An 18,858-nucleotide genomic window follows, 5' to 3' on the forward strand; every position below is an offset into this window, starting at 1 on the left:
CCGAAAGCGCACCTTAAGCTGTACAGTTAGTTGAATCTAAATCAGGTGGAATGAACACCAGAAAATGTGAAATTAAAATAAGTGGGCTAAAACAACTCAAAAATCACTAAAGTGGATCAAAAAAGCAGATTTGAATCCACATTGAGTCCAGTTTCAGTGTGAATGCAAAAAAAGGGTTTCTTTTCATTTCACTTTTGGGTATTGGTTTGTTTTATTAACTTATGTGTGACTCTTATAGAAAGTGCAGATTCTATTACAATATTTGTTGTAATAATCACCATGATTGTTTTGTTCGAAACATGCAGTTTCCCAGTTTGCTCAGTTTAAGTCCTGTGTCTCCAGGACGGTACCTTGGCATGTCAGTACCTGTTGTGAATGAGATTAAGATGGCAGACGACGGCACTAACTTCATGAAGGACGTGTTGACGGCGTATTATCTGCCTGCTGAGTTCCAGGCCAGACCACCTGAACCAACCGATCCTGATATCCGAATCGTTCACAGAGACGCGATCCGCGTCATAGCCAGGTACACGGCCACCCTTCCCAATGAGACCCTTGGAGCTCAGTTTTGTCACTAGTAATTCCTTTAGACCTGTTTGCACATCCTAGAACGATTATAGCTGAACCTTTCTTCCATTCTAGGGTGTTTTATGGCACCACAACGGAGGAGACCATCTCTCGTCAGATCAGCATCCTTTGGGAGCTTCTGGGCAGCTCCGAGGATGTTCTCCGAGACCGCTACATGGTAGCCGTGTATGAGAATCCCGGCGTGCCCCAGCGCAGAAATGAGATCTGGTTCGTTCGCCGTGGCCCGTGAACATTTCACAGCTCGCCTGTTAAGCCAGTAGAGACGTTTCACTAGCTGAATGTCTCGAAATGAAGGGGCGGAGCTTGTCACAATCAAAACCCATTTGTGACCCTGGAGCACAAAAGCAGTGTTAAGTCGCTGGGGGATATTTGTAGCACTTTTGTATTGTTGTGAATGCGATGCAGAAAAAAATAGTTTTTAATCAGTGAGTAAAGAAACTGCAGTTTATCACACAATAGATATAGATTACACACCCTGGCATTATTTTTTTAACTTGGATAGTATGAAGATGATTAATTATGCTTGCTGTGTTTTCTGCTTGATTTAAATATTATACACTACTTGAATGCACTTTCATTGTTCAGTTTATTTTAGAGCAGAACATTTTTTTCTAGGTTTCCCATAGTGCCCTAATATGGTGTCTGCAATGACTCGGATATTATGATATTCACAACTAAACTGTGAAACTGTAAATCCTTCAATAATGGCATCTGTAGCTTGTTAGTTGCTTTAGGTGTTGATGGATGAACAGGTTCAGGTTTAAGAAAATGTATTTGCAGCTAGGTATTAAGATTGAATACTTATCATATATTTACAATTATTGTAATTTTAAGTAGTCGTTTAAATTTTGTGTTTGAAAACTGTTTAAAATATATATTAAAATATTTTTTGTACTTTGTGTAACAGACTATCAAACCATTTCTCAGACAATCATTGGTCAGAACTCAGAATCTTCTACATTTTTATCTTATGGGCCAATCAAGTGATTACCTGTTTGATATTAGTAGTGTATTCCAGTTTAAACCAGGCATTTCCCCCAAGTTTAGCAGTAGTTTGGTTTTTTATGGGTATGCTTGTTGATCTCTTTTCTTCAGATGGAGTCTACAAGTCTAGTATATCTAAACACGGCTTTTTCTCCACATGATTCCTCGCTTTTGTGACATTGATGGCTTAGGTTGTACTTTTAATTGATGTTTGCCTTGTCCAAGTATTTTAAAACTTGCACACTCCCCCTCAAGTCTGTAATAATACTAATAAACTTTATTTAAAAAACACTTGGTATATTAACGTGCTTTACAAATAATTTTAAAAAGTTGATTAAATGTATTGAAATACAAAACAAATGGTGTTTAAATTGTGTTTAATTGTTGTCGTGGATAAATAAAGCCCGAACTTGTGATGAATACGTTTAAAATAAATCATTTATACTTGAACTATTAAACACGGCTCTCAATTATGGCGCGCTGCAATTACGTTTTTCGCCACAGATTTACACCATAGATTTACACTGGACAAAAGCGGGGCGCTGTTGAGCTCGAGAGGACAGCACTAGCGTTACACATCCTACCTGAAGACATGCGCTAAATTTGACTATGTACTGTTCAACTCCCCTTTTGACTTAAAATAGTATAAAAACAACGAAAAAATGTCTGTTGCAGAAACGAAACTCATTTGTGACCTCACTAAAATGAATCTTATGAAGCAGTTCTTCATTAAACTTCAGCCACCACGGGATGTCTGGTAAGAAGTGTAAAATTTAAATGTGAAAAATGAATATATAAACTGATTATTTACATGTTCATCCACTCGTAATGGTTGAGTTTAAAAATGTATGTTAGTTTAATAACTGAACACAACATTTAATCTATAATATGAATATATAATAATTCAGTCTGTAAGCCATCATAATCAGCTAATGGATAAAATTATTATTTAAAAAACTGATACAGTTGAGACTGTACTACATATAGGATACTGTGGCTTCATAGGCTACATCTGAATGTATGCTTATTTCCTTACTACATAAACAGTATGTGAAAAGTGTGGTTACAAATTACAGTATTCATAAAACGGTAGGCAAAAAGTACCTGGATGACCTACTATTTCGGATGAGATTCTGAGGTGCTCATCCGATTGACACTTTACTGTCCCATGAGGCCATGGGAGAAGAAGATTTGTGAATGTGAAGCAACTCAACGTCGTAGGTCACATGACAATGACAACATGATAAATGTAGTACATCCGGATTACATTCATAGTACACACATTCATACTATAGCATACTTAGTCGCTAAGTAGTTCCTTATTCATCTACTCAGAACGTATGTGATTTCAGATGCATGTAATCCAGTGTTCGAATTGAGGAAGGGCTGGCGGGGTCCCGGACCTCCCATAAGCATTAAGGGACCCCCATAACACCCAAAAAATATACTTGGGGGGTCCCCTGGTTTTTCAATAAAACTTTAATACTTAAAAGGAAATTTCGATTGCTGTATTAAATTTAGACCTGGTTATGTTACATTATATTTTATTTTTACGTGTTTTTACAGCGTTGCTCATTATAACCAATCACACACGATTCTGTTGAGTTTAGGAATGCAGTAGTCAATCAGAGGCGTTCAAACTAGTCATCGCTGAAACCCCAGAGTTTTGTTCGGACAGAAACTCGCGAATTCCCTCATCATAAGCAACAAAGTGCAGATGTAGGTACGATGTAAGTTAGAGATTCATTTATCATACCGTGTATGGACAGCTTTATTGATCATGAGAGGAGTTATGAGTGCTTAAACACTAGCTAGACTGAATGCTCATTTAGAGTGTGTTCTTTCACTGCATGATTCAGTATAATAAAATGCATTTAGAATGCTCAAAAGTCAAGATATGGGGGCAGAAAATGTATATATTTATATCATTTCATATAGTTGATCAATATCAGACAAAGAGTGCAATTTTTTCGCAAAAATCACAAATGTGATATTGATTTTATACAACAGTTCAATAATCAAGAAGTTAATATTAAGAGAATTACGTTTTAGACACCATATTGCCTATTTTTTGCTCTATTTCACCAACAAAAATGGTTCCAAACACAGCCACGGCACTGTTTTGCGTCTCTGAAAAACATGAAGGTGTTTCGTTCCTGAATGAATCGACCGTTTAAATGATTCGGTTCAATCGCAATGACTCACTTAACAGTGACTTGCTGCCACCTACTGGCGGTTTTAATTTCACATTTTAAAGTACCTTTTTATATATATTTTTAAATCATTTCAAATATCAGTATTCAACGTTTTAAGATTATAGTTTTAGTTAACTATAATAACCCTGAAGAAATACACACGTAATACGAAGTCAATATTTTAATCATTTGCTTTGGCTTCAATACAGTAACAATATAATAATAGCCAGGTATTTAATTTTTTAAACATACTGTCTTATATATAATGTTGTCTTTATCTTTCATCACACTGTATAAATGGGACTATATGAAATATTTTAGATCATATTTGGGGGTCTAATTGGCATCAGACAGTTTGAAAACCTCTGCTCTAATGGATGAGTGCACTGTAGAAAAAAATTAATCTGTGGAAAAACAGAAAAGGTCCTGGTAATTTCCTGCCAGGATTGCAATACATAATTCAAAATTTGGGTAAAACAACTAAATACATACAGAAAATTTCACAAACAGCACACTTCGGCTGCATCCGAAAACTGAAAAGTGCTGCCTCTGGCACGTCCGAATCCAGCGATCGTGTCACAACCTGAGATACCTTCATCTCATCCATCTTTGAAGGCAGCATAGATGTATCCTTCGTGTGTTCCTTTCCATGAAGGTTGAGCTAAAAAATAAAGATGTGTCTGAAAGTTGGGGTTGTTGGTCAGTTTGTGTGTACATGTACATTTCTGGTCAACCTTTTCCACTTTTGATGTCATTTCTCACGGGAAATCAGTGTTGTAGCAATGAAATATTCACTTGGTCATTACCGAAGCTCTCTCTGTTTTCTTGTAGATCATTCAACTGTTATACTGCCTCAGAAGCCCATCCTAAATCAGTTTTGGGAGGTACCTTTGCGCACAAATGCTGCCTGCAGAGTCGTTGTCTGATAGGGCAGCGATGCAAGTCAGCATTCATGTAAATGTTTTGTGGACTTACAATGGCCACCGCAAACTCTGCCAATAGTCAAAGTGGCATTACGTCACAAAAGTGTGGACTCCGAGGAAGACCACAAGGGCTTAGGGTGCCATTTGGGAAAGGGCCATTTAGTCCACTTAAATCTGCAAGCTTGCATTCATCTGCATCCACTCTTGTGTGCAATGCCCACATCTTAAAATCCAAACAACAACCAATTCATTGAACTCACCCTGCATTTTTCTTTGTCGATAATCTGGTCCACTTGGATGTACGTCACAGTATGGAAGAGAAGATCTGTTGCTTCTTTCATTTCATTGCAACTTTAAACAGCTGCACTTGTTTTGTGCACAAACGTTTCAAGACAAAAATGTGGTTCAATGAAAGAAAGGCTTTTTATTACATTCCCATAACTTGGAAATCGCAGGAACCCTGAGCGTGCACATTGCAAATGCTTGAAAATAAACACTTAAAAGGGTCATATGATGCTGCTAAAAAGAACATTATTTTGTGTATTTGGTGTAATGAAATGTGTTTATGCGGTTTAAAGTAAAAAAAACACATTATTTTCCACATACTGTACATTATTGTTTCTCCTTGAAGGGATAGTTCACCCAAAAAATGGAAAACAAACAGTTGACGGTAGCCATTGACTTCCATAGTATGGAAATAATACAATGGAAGCCAATGGCTACCGTCAACTGTTTGGTTACTAACATTCATCTTTTGATTACATTCATTAATTTTTCTAGTCATGATAGCCACATATAAAATGTTTTACAACAAGAATAATGCAGTTTTTTATTATTATTATTAAATCTCTCAGTAGCCACGTGTTATATAAAGACAGATTTAAGGAAAAAGACAAGAAAAAAGACACAAAATTACAATGAAATAAATTATAATGCTACTGATGTTTTTTTTATTATTATTGAAGAAATGAATATACATTACAATCAATTTTAACAATTAAGTCCACATACACAAGAAAGAACAGCATTTAAGAGAAGATAATAAGAATAAATAAAATAAGTAATAATAATAATAAAAAATAAAAAAATACATATAAACAACTAAACATAGTTCAAATCTTCCTCCATCCACAAAATCAAGGACTACAGTGGGGGAAGAATACAAGAAAAAAACTCCATGAAATTTAACACTATGTCATTCTTTTTGTTATTAATTTGATCAAAGATTCCATTTCTAATAAAAGTAAATTACATATTGGTATGCATTCTGCACATTTTTGTTTATGAATGTAATATTCACCTTGCAAAATGTAAAAGTTAACGACATAATCATTTTGCTTTTGTGTGAATAAGTGCAAATAACATCTTTTAAAGAGAGCATGTCATTAACATTTCTTGAACAAATAAAAAGGCACTAACATCAGACCAAAATCTAAAAGACAAGTATTTTGAAATGTACCTCTTTAACTTTGTTCAAAATACTAAATTTGCAAGGATTTGACTAGGCCGCTTTCCAATTAATGTCCGGAATTCTTGCATTCCAAAAGATTTTATGTTTTGATTGAAACATTTGTCTTTGTTATTATTACAAGAGGAAGTAAATATTTCAATGCCATCAACTATTAACTCTGGAAGTTTCCTTTCATCGCTTCCAAAAGTGAGGTGATTATGTAATAAGTGCATCAACCCGTTTGGAATAGCTTTAACAACTTGCTGAAATTCTTTAAAGTTGTAAAAACGCATCAAGTCTTCATAAGACAGAATGTTTCCACTGAACTGAATCCATAACATAATTTAATGCTGTTTGTGGACTTTAGCTCCGCTTTCAACACCATCATCCCAACACTCCTCCAGACCAAACTAACCCAGCTCTCTGTCAATGGATCACCAGCTTTCTGACAGATAGGCAACAGCTAGTGAGAATTGGTAAATTCACATCCAACAGCCGCACCACCAGCACTGGCGCCCCTCAGGGCTGCGTCCTCTCCCCACTGCTCTTCTCCCTGTACACCAACGACTGCACCTCTAAAGACCCCTCTGTCAAGCTCCTGAAGTTTGCAGATGACACTACAGTCATCGGTCTCATCAAGGACGGAGACGAGTCTGCTTACAGACAGGAGGTTAAAGAGCTGGCTGTCTGGTGCAGTCTCAACAACCTGGAGCTCAACACGCTCAAAACTGTATAGATGATCGTGGACTTCAGGAGAAAACCCCCTGCACTCCCCCCACTCACATGTGTATTAGATTCACATCTTAGATTTGTTTTCTGTGTGTTGTTGTTGTCTCCGTGTACTGGAAGCTTGTGACACTATAACAAATTCCTTGTATGTGCAAACATACTTGGCAATAAAGCTCTTTCTGATTTTTCTGATTCTGAATATATACAATGCAACTGATGTTTTTATTATTATTATGAACATTATGTCAACCAACCAATAATGTATTTTTTTTTTTATGCTTTATTAATTCAATGCCACAAGAACATGAGGTATTACATATTCACATGATCAAATTAACATTATTAGCTGCCAGAGAAAAAAAGAAAAGAAAAAAAGGAAGAAAATTACATAAAGTTCAATGCTTTCACAGCATTACATGTTTTCAATGCTTTTTTGTTTTTTGTTTGTTCTAAGAGATTTACATATAATTTAAAGTCATTTATAAAATGTGCAAAATTTGGTTTACATTGAGCCCACTTCTTCTTATGTATATGGAATTTTCCTAACAAAATAAACAGATATAATATGTTGTTCTTTACAATTCAAATTTTCGTTTTCTGTATAAAAAAGTACATAAAATATACACATTTCTATCATACACTCTATTTTTCTGTCAATATAGAATTCCAAATCCTTCCAAAATAATCTCGAGTAAATACAATGGAAAAAAAAAAGATGCAAAATAGTTACTTTTCCTTGACCACAAAATTCACAGGTATACGAAATATTAAGCTTAAATCTTTCCAAAACATGCTTAGCAGGATAAATTCGATGAAGTATTTTGTAAGACACTTCCTTAATTTTGTTATTGATACAAAACTTATTTGGCAGTTTCCATGCTTTAACCCAAGAGATATTATCAAATAAAGAAGACCAAAAAAATCTTGCTGCAGGTAGGGACACAGAACAAAGAGCATTCCTTATAATCTTATTGCTACACTGTTGTTTTAAAACGTTGACATTTTCAATGAAAATGTTACCACAAGGATTAACCATGCTGATTTCTTCTGAGATGCAGTTTTTTAAAAGTAACATCACACTCTTTGGAATTGCGTCAAAAACAATAGCAAATTCTCTTGGTTTAACTGGTAATTGGAATTTCTGAAGAAATTCAGTATACGACAACAAGTACCCATGGGAATTAACTAACTGTCTTACTAAAAGAATACCTTCCTTGAACCAATTCAGTGCTTTTTTGTTTTTTGTTTGTTCTAAGAGATTTACATATAATTTAAAGTCATTTATAAAATGTGCAAAATTTGGTTTACATTGAGCCCACTTCTTCTTATGTATATGGAATTTTCCTAACAAAATAAACAAATGTATAATATGTTGTTCTATAGAATTCCAAATCCTTCCAAAATAATCTCGAGTAAATACAATGGAAAAAAAAAAGATGCAAAATAGTTACTTTTCCTTGACCACAAAATTCACAGGTATACGAAATATTAAGCTTAAATCTTTCCAAAACATGCTTAGCAGGATAAATTCGATGAAGTATTTTGTAAGACACTTCCTTAATTTTGTTATTGATACAAAACGTATTTGGCAGTTTCCATGCGTTAACCCAAGAGATATTACCAAATAAAGAAGACCAAAAAAAAAATCTTGCTGCAGGTAGGGACACAGAACAAAGAGCATTCCTTATAATCGTATTGCTACACTGTACCAATGTTGTTCAGTTCATTCAGAGAGCGCACGTGACGTCCCAGAGCGCTGCGGGTCCGCAACAAACCTGGAAAGGTCCAACAGAGGGCAGTCATGATGAAGAACAAATGTTATTTGAGACCGGTAGCTATTCTTTAGTAGGCCTACTTATGCGGCTGTTTTAAATAACGGTGGATATATTATGAATGCATTCGGTCATTTGAACAGAGTGAAAGTAACCTGTAAGAGACTGGTGTCAGCGCTCTGCACTCACCTTCCTCAGCCCCGTAGAGCCCACCCACCCGAGAAACACGACTCCAGACCCAGCGCTGGCTCAAACACGCTCAGAGGGGCTCTTTGTCTCCATTTCGAGGAGCATTCAGCATGGAGCGCCTGACACATCCAACCAAACCCACAGCTCCGCACTAACCGGTGTGAACTCCTGAAAGACCGACTCGCTTCGAGGAAACTGGATTTGAGCGTTTATACAGCCTGCGATTGCAGTATTTGTACATACATGAACTTTTGAGCCTTTAATTGATACCCGTCGCCTTTATCGACCTAAACCATGGGTTTCTGGACGAGAAGACGCGAGCGCAAAGTTCCGAGCGCCGAGCGTGTTTTCCTGGCGTTCACACTGATCGCTGAAGGTAAGAACGCATGCATCCCTCCGCGAGCGAGCGGAGCACAACATGTTTCTAGTTCTTGCGTGGAGCAGGAACTTCATATTTGCATAAATAGTTTAGACGTGGATGTGCATGATACTATAAACCAGCGCGAGGGTTAGTTGCGCGGAGACTCGTATCTGGATTTAATCCGGATTTAGTGGAGTTTGATGTGAGTTTACACAAACTTTCCAGTCTTTGTGTTAGCAAATGCAAGACTTGAGTGCTTGGGTGGGAAAACATTTTCCAATGTGTTACCACTGCACTAAAGGATACTCATGTTTTATATGAATGAATCGATCCACCCTTTTTTTCCGGAAATTCGAGTACAGTAAAGAGGCCTGTAAATAACATTTGCATAATAGTCTGTAAAAGGAGACCAAGAAAGGAAAAACGGGTCTGTCTTTTTATCTATACTAGATAGGGTGTTTGTAGTAACTTCATGAGGTAAAACACGAGCTGAATATCAATTGCATCTACTTAGACTCTTTGAATATTAATTAGACTTTGCTTCGGTCAAGTACAAGTTTATTTAAATATACGCATCGTGTAGACGTAATTGAAATTCCAGAGAAAAGAAATAAGATGTGCTAAGTAAGTTAAAAGTCAAGGTATGATATATAAATATGTCTATAAAAAGTCCACTGTGTGAGATCCTCATCTGTTGAGTTTTACTGGACTTCGCATAGGTTCCTCTGCAGCCTCCTCCAGCAGGAGTGAACAGTCACATCTGTGTGGCCTTGAATGAAATATGCTTGGCCTGAGCTGGAGTTTATCTGGAGGGAGTTTTGGGGAGGTGTAAGATGTTAGACCTGAAGCTTCTCGTTGGAGAACCATTAAAAGTGGTGCATGATGTTCTGTGGAGTGACCCATAGCTGAAAGAGGTTTCTGTTTGGATCTCCTGAATAACTGAACCCAGGAGACGTGACCACAGGAGTGTTCGTGTGTGTCTTTCCTGAAAAAAATAAAAACAAGAGGATATGCTTACAGGTTTTCTACTGGAGTTTCCAGCGTAATTTGGAACCAGTCAAATCCAGATCAAGATCCTCCTGGATAAACGGAACGTTCTACAAGATTTGTTGTTCGTTTTCGATTTTTAGAACTTGCATATGGAAGTCTTGCTACTTTGTAGTCAGAACAAGTCTTGTTGATGTCCTACAGGGACTAACTTTATTAGTTCAACTCGAACTGTGCTTTCTAAAAGGTCTACTAACCCACAGCTCCGCACTAACCGGTGTGAACTCCTGAAAGACCGACTCGCTTCGAGGAAACTGGATTTGAGCGTTTATACAGCCTGCGATTGCAGTATTTGTACATACATGAACTTTTGAGCCTTTAATTGATACCCGTCGCCTTTATCGACCTAAACCATGGGTTTCTGGACGAGAAGACGCGAGCGCAAAGTTCCGAGCGCCGAGCGTGTTTTCCTGGCGTTCACACTGATCGCTGAAGGTAAGAACGCATGCATCCCTCCGCGAGCGAGCGGAGCACAACATGTTTCTAGTTCTTGCGTGGAGCAGGAACTTCATATTTGCATAAATAGTTTAGACGTGGATGTGCATGATACTATAAACCAGCGCGAGGGTTAGTTGCGCGGAGACTCGTATCTGGATTTAATCCGGATTTAGTGGAGTTTGATGTGAGTTTACACAAACTTTCCAGTCCTTGTGTTAGCAAATGCAAGACTTGAGTGCTTGGGGGGGAAAACATTTTCCAATGTGTTACCGCTGCACTAAAGGATACTCATGTTTTATATGAATGAATCGATCCACCCTCTTTTTCCGGAAATTCGAGTACAGTAAAGAGGCCTGTAAATAACATTTGCATAATAGTCTGTAAAAGGAGACCAAGAAAGGAAAAACGGGTCTGTCTTTTTATCTATACTAGATAGGGTGTTTGTAGTAACTTCATGAGGTAAAACACGAGCTGAATATCAATTGCATCTACTTAGACTCTTTGAATATTAATTAGACTTTGCTTCGGTCAAGTACAAGTTTATTTAAATATACGCATCGTGTAGACGTAATTGAAATTCCAGAGAAAAGAAATAAGATGTGCTAAGTAAGTTAAAAGTCAAGGTATGATATATAAATATGTCTATAAAAAGTCCACTGTGTGAGATCCTCATCTGTTGAGTTTTACTGGACTTCGCATAGGTTCCTCTGCAGCCTCCTCCAGCAGGAGTGAACAGTCACATCTGTGTGGCCTTGAATGAAATATGCTTGGCCTGAGCTGGAGTTTATCTGGAGGGAGTTTTGGGGAGGTGTAAGATGTTAGACCTGAAGCTTCTCGTTGGAGAACCATTAAAAGTGGTGCATGATGTTCTGTGGAGTGACCCATAGCTGAAAGAGGTTTCTGTTTGGATCTCCTGAATAACTGAACCCAGGAGACGTGACCACAGGAGTGTTCGTGTGTGTCATTCCTGAAAAAAATAAAAACAAGAGGATATGCTTACAGGTTTTCTACTGGAGTTTCCAGCGTAATTTGGAACCAGTCAAATCCAGATCAAGATCCTCCTGGATAAACGGAACGTTCTACAAGATTTGTTGTTCGTTTTCGATTTTTAGAACTTGCATATGGAAGTCTTGCTACTTTGTAGTCAGAACAAGTCTTGTTGATGTCCTACAGGGACTAACTTTATTAGTTCAACTCGAACTGTGCTTTCTAAAAGGTCTACTGTTTATTTTGCCTTATATTGGATTTCAGCCAAAGTTCCCATTAGGATTCTTTGATTATACACTCTTAAAACTAAAAGTTTCAAATGTGGGTTTTCACAGTAGGGCCTTTCGCAACCGCGGGAACCTTTTCATAGTACCAGAACTAATTGTGGAACTACCCACTTTTTGGCGTTTTCGCACCGCCGGAACTGGGTGCGATTTTAGTACCGGACTGCCTTTTTCGAGAACCAAATTAGCAATGAGCAGGGTCTAACCAGCACAACTGGTACTAATCGTGACGTAAGTAGACATTGATTGGCCAAACGCGTACGAAAACGCCCTCACCCGCCATGATTTAAAATGCCGTGTAAACATAGTGATGCCATAGAATAACCATTTTTTGTTCCCACAGTACCTTTCAGTGATCAATTCTTAAAACAACCATTTTTTTTTACTTAGTGTGAAGAACATTTTAATAATCTAAAAAAAAGCTTTTTCCACTTTAAAGAACCTTTTGTGGTTCCATGGATGTTTAAGGTTCTTCATGGAACCATCGACGCCTATAAAGAACCTTTATTTTTAAGTGTAACAGAAATTCCGATAGTTTTGACTGTTAGAGATAGCTTCGGTCATTGTAGGAGTGCGGGACGGCCTCGGGGCCTATAGAAGAAACTGCAGCATTTGCATGAAGACTTTAAAGATAAAAGGGTGGAGGGTAGAGACATTTCACAGGTACTTGAGGGCACTGCTTGATCTCGGGGACGAGGGGGATCATCTCCTGTCTTTCATATGCTAATCACAGACAGTCTGGGAAGAAATATCCCCCGCTGTGCAACGTGAAGGTGTGACTCTGTGGCCATCAGGGCTGTTTGTATATGCGGTTATGTGTTAGGTATGTCTCAGATGCTGTGTTTCACTGGATTAGATGATTTTCCATAACATATTGGAAATTCTCGTTTGTTTTGTGGTCTTGATGATATTATCATAATCATTTACTTCATGGTCTTTTTAAATGTCACTCTAACAGGAGAAAAGGGAAAACAATGTCTCATAAATTATGAATGAGAAGACTTAGTATTGTAATTGTGTCTGACTATCCAGTAGCTTATGTTTTTTTGTCAGAATCGACTTGAAGGATTTAACCAAACACAGATCTTTAAGCAAATTGATCTTTGTTCAGAAATATTCATAATATTGTGAGTAGTTTGGCTCTGGCTGGAGGACTTTTGGCCGTAATTACATTTATATTTAAGACGTTTCATAGTCTGTCATGCAGAGAAGTACTGTGTTTCCATTTGCTATAAATGTATTGTTTTAAAAAAAAGTACTAAAATGAACATATACTAGTAATATTTCAACCCAAAATTTTTCGGACAATTAGATTTTTTACTTTACAATTCAGAATATTTTCTTGACAATATTCCCTTAAATTCTCGCTGTAATGCAAAAAAGATCCCGTTTGGATGCAATATTTATTTAAATTCAGTACTAATAGTTATAAACAAATTCTACCATTATGCATACTTGCTTAACACATTTACAGTTTAAGTAGTAGCCTATTCAGCTGTTGTTGTTTTTTACAATACAGTAACAACAACAATATCTCTGTGTTAATGAGAATATAAAAAAAATTTATTGTTATAAAAATAATGCAAAATGCCCTTAAAATGTCCCTAATGTCTTTAAAGTGGGCCAAATGTCTTGTTTTGTGGAGGTGGACATTGTTTTCATGGGACTTTTATTTTTTAAATGAATGATTCTTGTTATCTTGTTAAAGGGGTCATATGATGCGATTTCAATTGTTCCTTTCTCTTTGGAGTGTTACAAGCTCTTGGTGCATAAAGAAGATCTGTAAAGTTGCAAAGACTAAAGTCTCAAATCCAAAGAGATATTCTTTATAAAAGTTAAGAGTTAACCACACCTACCTAAAACGGCTCGTTCTAACACGCCCCCACATGTCTACGTCACGATCTGGGAAGATTTGCATAACGCCGCCCAAATGTTCACGCAAAGAAAGAAGGCGTAACTTTTATTCTCGCTGTAGTTTTGTAACTTTTATTCTGACTGTAGTATTGTTGCCGCCGCCGCCATGTCGTGAAGACGCTGTGTGCTTCGTTGTGAAAGCGAAACTACTTTGTTTGGTCTTCCAAAAGAGGACGATATCCGCTTCGTCATGCCAAGAGCTGATCCGTGCTGGTCGCTGAGGAAATACATCAACTTAGTGCTGTGGATCACCGGCACATTTTATGGAGGACTGTTTAACGGCGCAATGCAACATGTTCTTTTTAGCAGCATCATATGACCCCTTTAAAGCATGTCATCTGCATACTTCAAGTACACGTCAGGTCAAGATGAATCCCTTTTCTTAGTTGTGGCATTGCCACCTGTTGCCACTTATCGAATTCGTTTTTTTGGTTTTGCATTCTGTTTGATCGAGTGGAAGAGAAGAGCTGAACTCCACATGAGACACAGCAGCTGTTTTCCCGCTCAAACACTCTGAGAAGACCTTCACAGTACAGCGTCTGCAGGCTTGCTTTGAATGTAAAATGCCACTATTGTTGAGATCCCACAGGTCTTCAAGGAAGTTCACACTTGCTGAGGAGGTGAAGCCTTTTGTGATGTTGCTCATTGTCCTTTGTTTGCAAAGTGAAAAAACACGAGGACCTTTAAGATTTTACCAGTTTAAGTGCTTGCACTCATTCTTTCCCTTACGAAAAAGAAGTTTATTCAAGTGTGCTATTAGTATACTTCTTTTAAACTAAAAATAGGAAAGTATACTTTTAGTCTACTTTTTATGTACTTCTCAGAAATGGGCTTTATGTACTTCTCAGAAATATACTTAAAATGACATTTAAGTATACTTGACTTATACTTTTACATTTAAGTATACTTGACTTATTGTTCCTAGAATCCGTGTTTTCATTGTTATACTGTAGGCGGCGCTAGTACACATCTTCTGTACAGAATTTCCAAAAAACACAAGTAAAGAAGAAACCGAAACAACAGATGCTTCCACATGTATTCTAACACGATCATCAGACATAAAACAGCATCAAAACTGTGTAACGTTATGGAATAAAATGTCGACCAATGAAGAGGTAATAATAACTGTCAAGCTTTGGGGTGTTGATCGACTTTATCTACGTTTTGATTATCATTCTGAATCCAATTCATAGTCTTTTTTTCAGCTTTTTGTTCAAAATGTTGTTTATTTCTTTATTTTTTATTTATGAAACTTATCCACATTCAAGTGTTTAAAAAAAGAATGCATGAAGCTAGAATAAAATGTTTTTGTTTACAAGCAGATACCCTGTTCTTTTGATGTTTTGTATGTGTAGATATTCATGTAACAAAATATATACAAATTAATACCTAAATAGGGACTTAGTAGTATACTTAAAGTATGATGTAAAGTTCACTTAAAGAAAACTTATGAGTATACTTGCAGTATAAAACTACTAAACTAGTAGTTTACTGAGACTATACTTCAAAGTGTACTAAAAATGTTACTACAAGTATTTAATTAGTAAACTATCAGTATACCTATAAGTTCACTTTTAGTATAGTTGCAGTACAAACTAAACATTTTGATGTAAACTAGTTGTGTACTCAAAGTTTACTACTGTTATACTTAAAGTATACTTAAAGTATACTTTTATATACTAGAAAGTGGGCCAATTTAGTCCCAAGGAGTATTGAAATAGTACACTTACAAGTATACTACTAGTACACTGATATTTGTATACTTACTACATAAAGTATACTTAAAAATATACTTGAACTTTACTTAAGTATACTTACTAAAATAAACTTGAAGTATACTACTTTTTGGTAGGGGTTATTATTACTATTTTTCACGTTTATAGAATCATAGTAAAACCATAAACACTATGATATAACGCCATTTTTGGTGAGAAGTGCACTGCATCACCTTGAATAAACTCCGTGGAGGCCATGTCAAGCATGTCTCAGCTGGTTCGATTCTGATGACAGCGTGCCTGTTTGATCTCTTTCTTAATTAACTTCTGGAACAGCAGCCTCTGAGATGCCTTAAAGCCGCTCTGAACGGCAGTGATGAAATGCAGAGGTCTTGGCGTAAAAAGCGGGGACACGTTTATCTTGGAGCCGGTTTCAGGAACGTGAGCCCGGCTGGGTTTTATGATAATGTTGTGCTCGTGTATCCATGAGATAAGATAGCTCAGTTTAAAAGGTTAAAATTCTGAAAATTAATAAATGTTTGGTAATTATGATTAGAGCTAATGCTGGTAAAAAAAAAATCGACGTCACTGAAAGTAGAAATTTTTATTAATTTTTTTTGTCCTTTATGGACCTATGTGTAACTTTTTTTAATTGACGCACAAGGGTTAAAGTGAAAACGTAACGCTGAACCGTTTTAGACTTAAAGTAACGAATGTAAAGCTTGTGTTTTATTTGAGCTGTTAAAATGAGGTAGGTTTTTTTAGTCAAATAAGCTTGGAATTCATGTTTTTGGATTCTTCTCAATGTAAAGGTCCCTCTCTGGTATTGTTGCACATATTATGCAAGTTTTACTATGTTTACTGGTTTGACATTGCAGGAGTTGAAATATTGGATATACCTTTTCAAGGTCACCAAGTGATTTTATTTCATGTTAACATGTAATTTTTAGGTCTGTACTTGGGTATAATTGTGTATATCAATGTTTTGCCACATAGACACCCATTGAAAGTGTGTTGCCATAATATATATATTTTTAAAAAAATAAACCAAAAATGATTTTTTTTTTTGGCATAAACTCTCGTGTTGTTCTAAACTATTTGCATTTCTTTATTCTGTGGAGCACAAGCAGGTAGACGTTTAAAATGTAATCTGAAGTAGTGCAAATGAAAATGAATGAATTCTTTACCTGCTGTCTGAATGTAATCTGCACCGTCCACCCGGCACCCAATCACGTCGCAGAAACCGCTGTCTCCTCTACTGTAAACCATTCGAGTCGCGGGTTTGGCCAAGACTTAGCCAGGATTCTCCAATGGTCTGCTAATGATTTTCACAAGCTGTTCTTCAAAACCATAATTTCATCATCAGGGAAATTTGTTTGACCAAATGCAATTATCTGCTTGTGATGCGTACGGCATATGTGAAAGTTTCCATAAACCATATACGTAATCCCTCAGAGTTATACAAATAAAACTGGTTTTCCTGATCTGCAAAATATTAATTGCTAGTGTTCTGTGAGTTTGGGTTGGATTTTGGCTGAAAACAGTCATATTTCATCTCAAAATTTAAAGATAAAACACAGAAAAGTAATTCCTGCAGTTTTGCAGCCATTACGCATTATTACAATTTCATGACAGTTAATAGAATTTCATGCAATTCTATACATTTTTTTACAATATGACAATTGTCCTATTATTTTAGGACAATTAAGCAGAGGTGGAAAGTAACAAAGTACATTTACTCGCATTACTGTAATTGAGTAGTTTTTTTTGTGTACTTCTACTTTTTAAAAGTAATTTTTTAAATCTTTAGTAATTTTACTTAAGTATATTTTGTTTTAAGTTTTGTACTTCGCTACATTTTAAAACACATTAATTACTGAGTAAAAAAAAAAAATCGCTCCCTGGAAACTGGCGCTAAAATCACAAGAAAGACGCAGACGGACAAGACAAGCGTTATGGTGCAGACCCAGCTGAAAACTAAACCCCGTCGTATTCTGCTGAATTTTAACTCAAAGGAAATTAAGTGAACCCCTGGCCATATTTAAGCTCTATTATGCAGCGTAAACTGTGTTTGCCTTGGAGACCAAACTAGAAGCTTATAAAATCTCGACATCAACCCTTCGCAAGCATGCATAGGTAAGGTAAATACTTGCATCGTTGCATTGGTGGTTAAAATGAAGCTTTGACAGTTTAGCAAGAGGTTTTGCACAAATTAGCAATAAAGACAGTGGTGCAGGGTGTGCGATATATATCGTCTGCGATAATATCGTAATTGTTGTTTTAACGATGTGCGATTTGACATTATCAGTATTTTGCCAAAAACCAAACAAAACACTCCTGCAGAGTGCCTTTGAGTCTAGTAGATTAGACTAGTGCGCGCGCATTTAGACTGCGTGATTCAGACTGCTAAAATGCATTTAGAACAGGGGCGTAGCCATCATTTCAGAAGTGAGGGGGACCGAAATGTTAAATATAAAAAAAAATTATATATATATATAAAACATTACAATATAACATTTCTGTACTCTATATAACCTACCAGTCAACAGGTTTTGAACAGTAAGATTTTTAATGTTTTATAAAGAAGTCTCTTCTGCTCACCAAGCCTGCATTTATTTGATCCAAAGTACAGCAAAAGCAGTAATGTGCTTTTGTCCATATTAGGAATTTCCTCATTCGACTTTCTGCGCGAGAGCGCCCTCTGGCTTCGAGTATGAATGAAACATACACTGCATGAGTGTTTAGCGCTCCGTGATGTTCATCTCGGCTTATTCTGGGTCCGAATAAAACATCAGATCATGCACAGACTATCCTGTCTCTTTGAATGTAAATCTATATTTATTCACACCGGCTCTTGAAAACCTCTATGAGAACACACTTGCCCGAAAAAGTGCGGGGGACGAATTTACGTGATATTAAAAGTGGGGGGGACACGTCCCCCGCGTCCCCCGCGTAATCTACGCCCCTGATTTAGAATGATCACAAAATTGAAGATCTAGGGGCAAAACATTTATATATTTATATAATTTCATATAGTAAATCAATATTAAATGAAGATGCCGTTTTTTCTAAAAAAATCAGCATGATTACATATAGATTTCTTTACAACAGTTCAATAAACAAGAAGTTAATTAAGAGACTTGCGTTTTAGACACCATATCGCCTGTTTTTGCTCTATTTCCACAACAAAAATAATTCCAAACACAGCCACCATAGCACAGTTTTGCGTCTCTGAGCAACATGGTGTTTTGTTCCTGAATGAATCAACCGTTTAAATGATTC

At 36.6% G+C, this 18,858-nt stretch overlaps 2 protein-coding genes across 2 annotated transcripts in view; both read left to right on the plus strand.

Moving 5' to 3' along the window:
* soul4 (heme-binding protein soul4) overlaps nucleotides 1-959 on the plus strand; it is a 6,064-nt gene extending 5,105 nt beyond the window's left edge. The window contains exons 5-6 of the mRNA XM_016569636.1: nucleotides 343-526; nucleotides 643-959. Of these exons, the coding sequence (XP_016425122.1) occupies nucleotides 343-526; nucleotides 643-817 (359 nt within the window). The 3' untranslated portion in view covers nucleotides 818-959. The remainder of the gene's footprint in view (nucleotides 1-342; nucleotides 527-642) is intronic.
* A 9,491-nt stretch (nucleotides 960-10,450) lies between these two features.
* Nucleotides 10,451-18,858, plus strand: part of LOC107753495 (inactive tyrosine-protein kinase 7-like) — a 40,679-nt gene continuing 32,271 nt past the window's right edge. Inside the window, exon 1 of the mRNA XM_016569648.1 lies at nucleotides 10,451-10,673. Within this exon, the coding sequence (XP_016425134.1) occupies nucleotides 10,592-10,673 (82 nt within the window). The 5' untranslated portion in view covers nucleotides 10,451-10,591. The remainder of the gene's footprint in view (nucleotides 10,674-18,858) is intronic.

Source organism: Sinocyclocheilus rhinocerous, unplaced genomic scaffold (genome assembly GCF_001515625.1).
Source record: "Sinocyclocheilus rhinocerous isolate Xijiao unplaced genomic scaffold, SAMN03320098_v1.1 scaffold1523, whole genome shotgun sequence".
Classification (NCBI taxonomy): Eukaryota; Metazoa; Chordata; class Actinopteri; order Cypriniformes; family Cyprinidae; genus Sinocyclocheilus; species Sinocyclocheilus rhinocerous.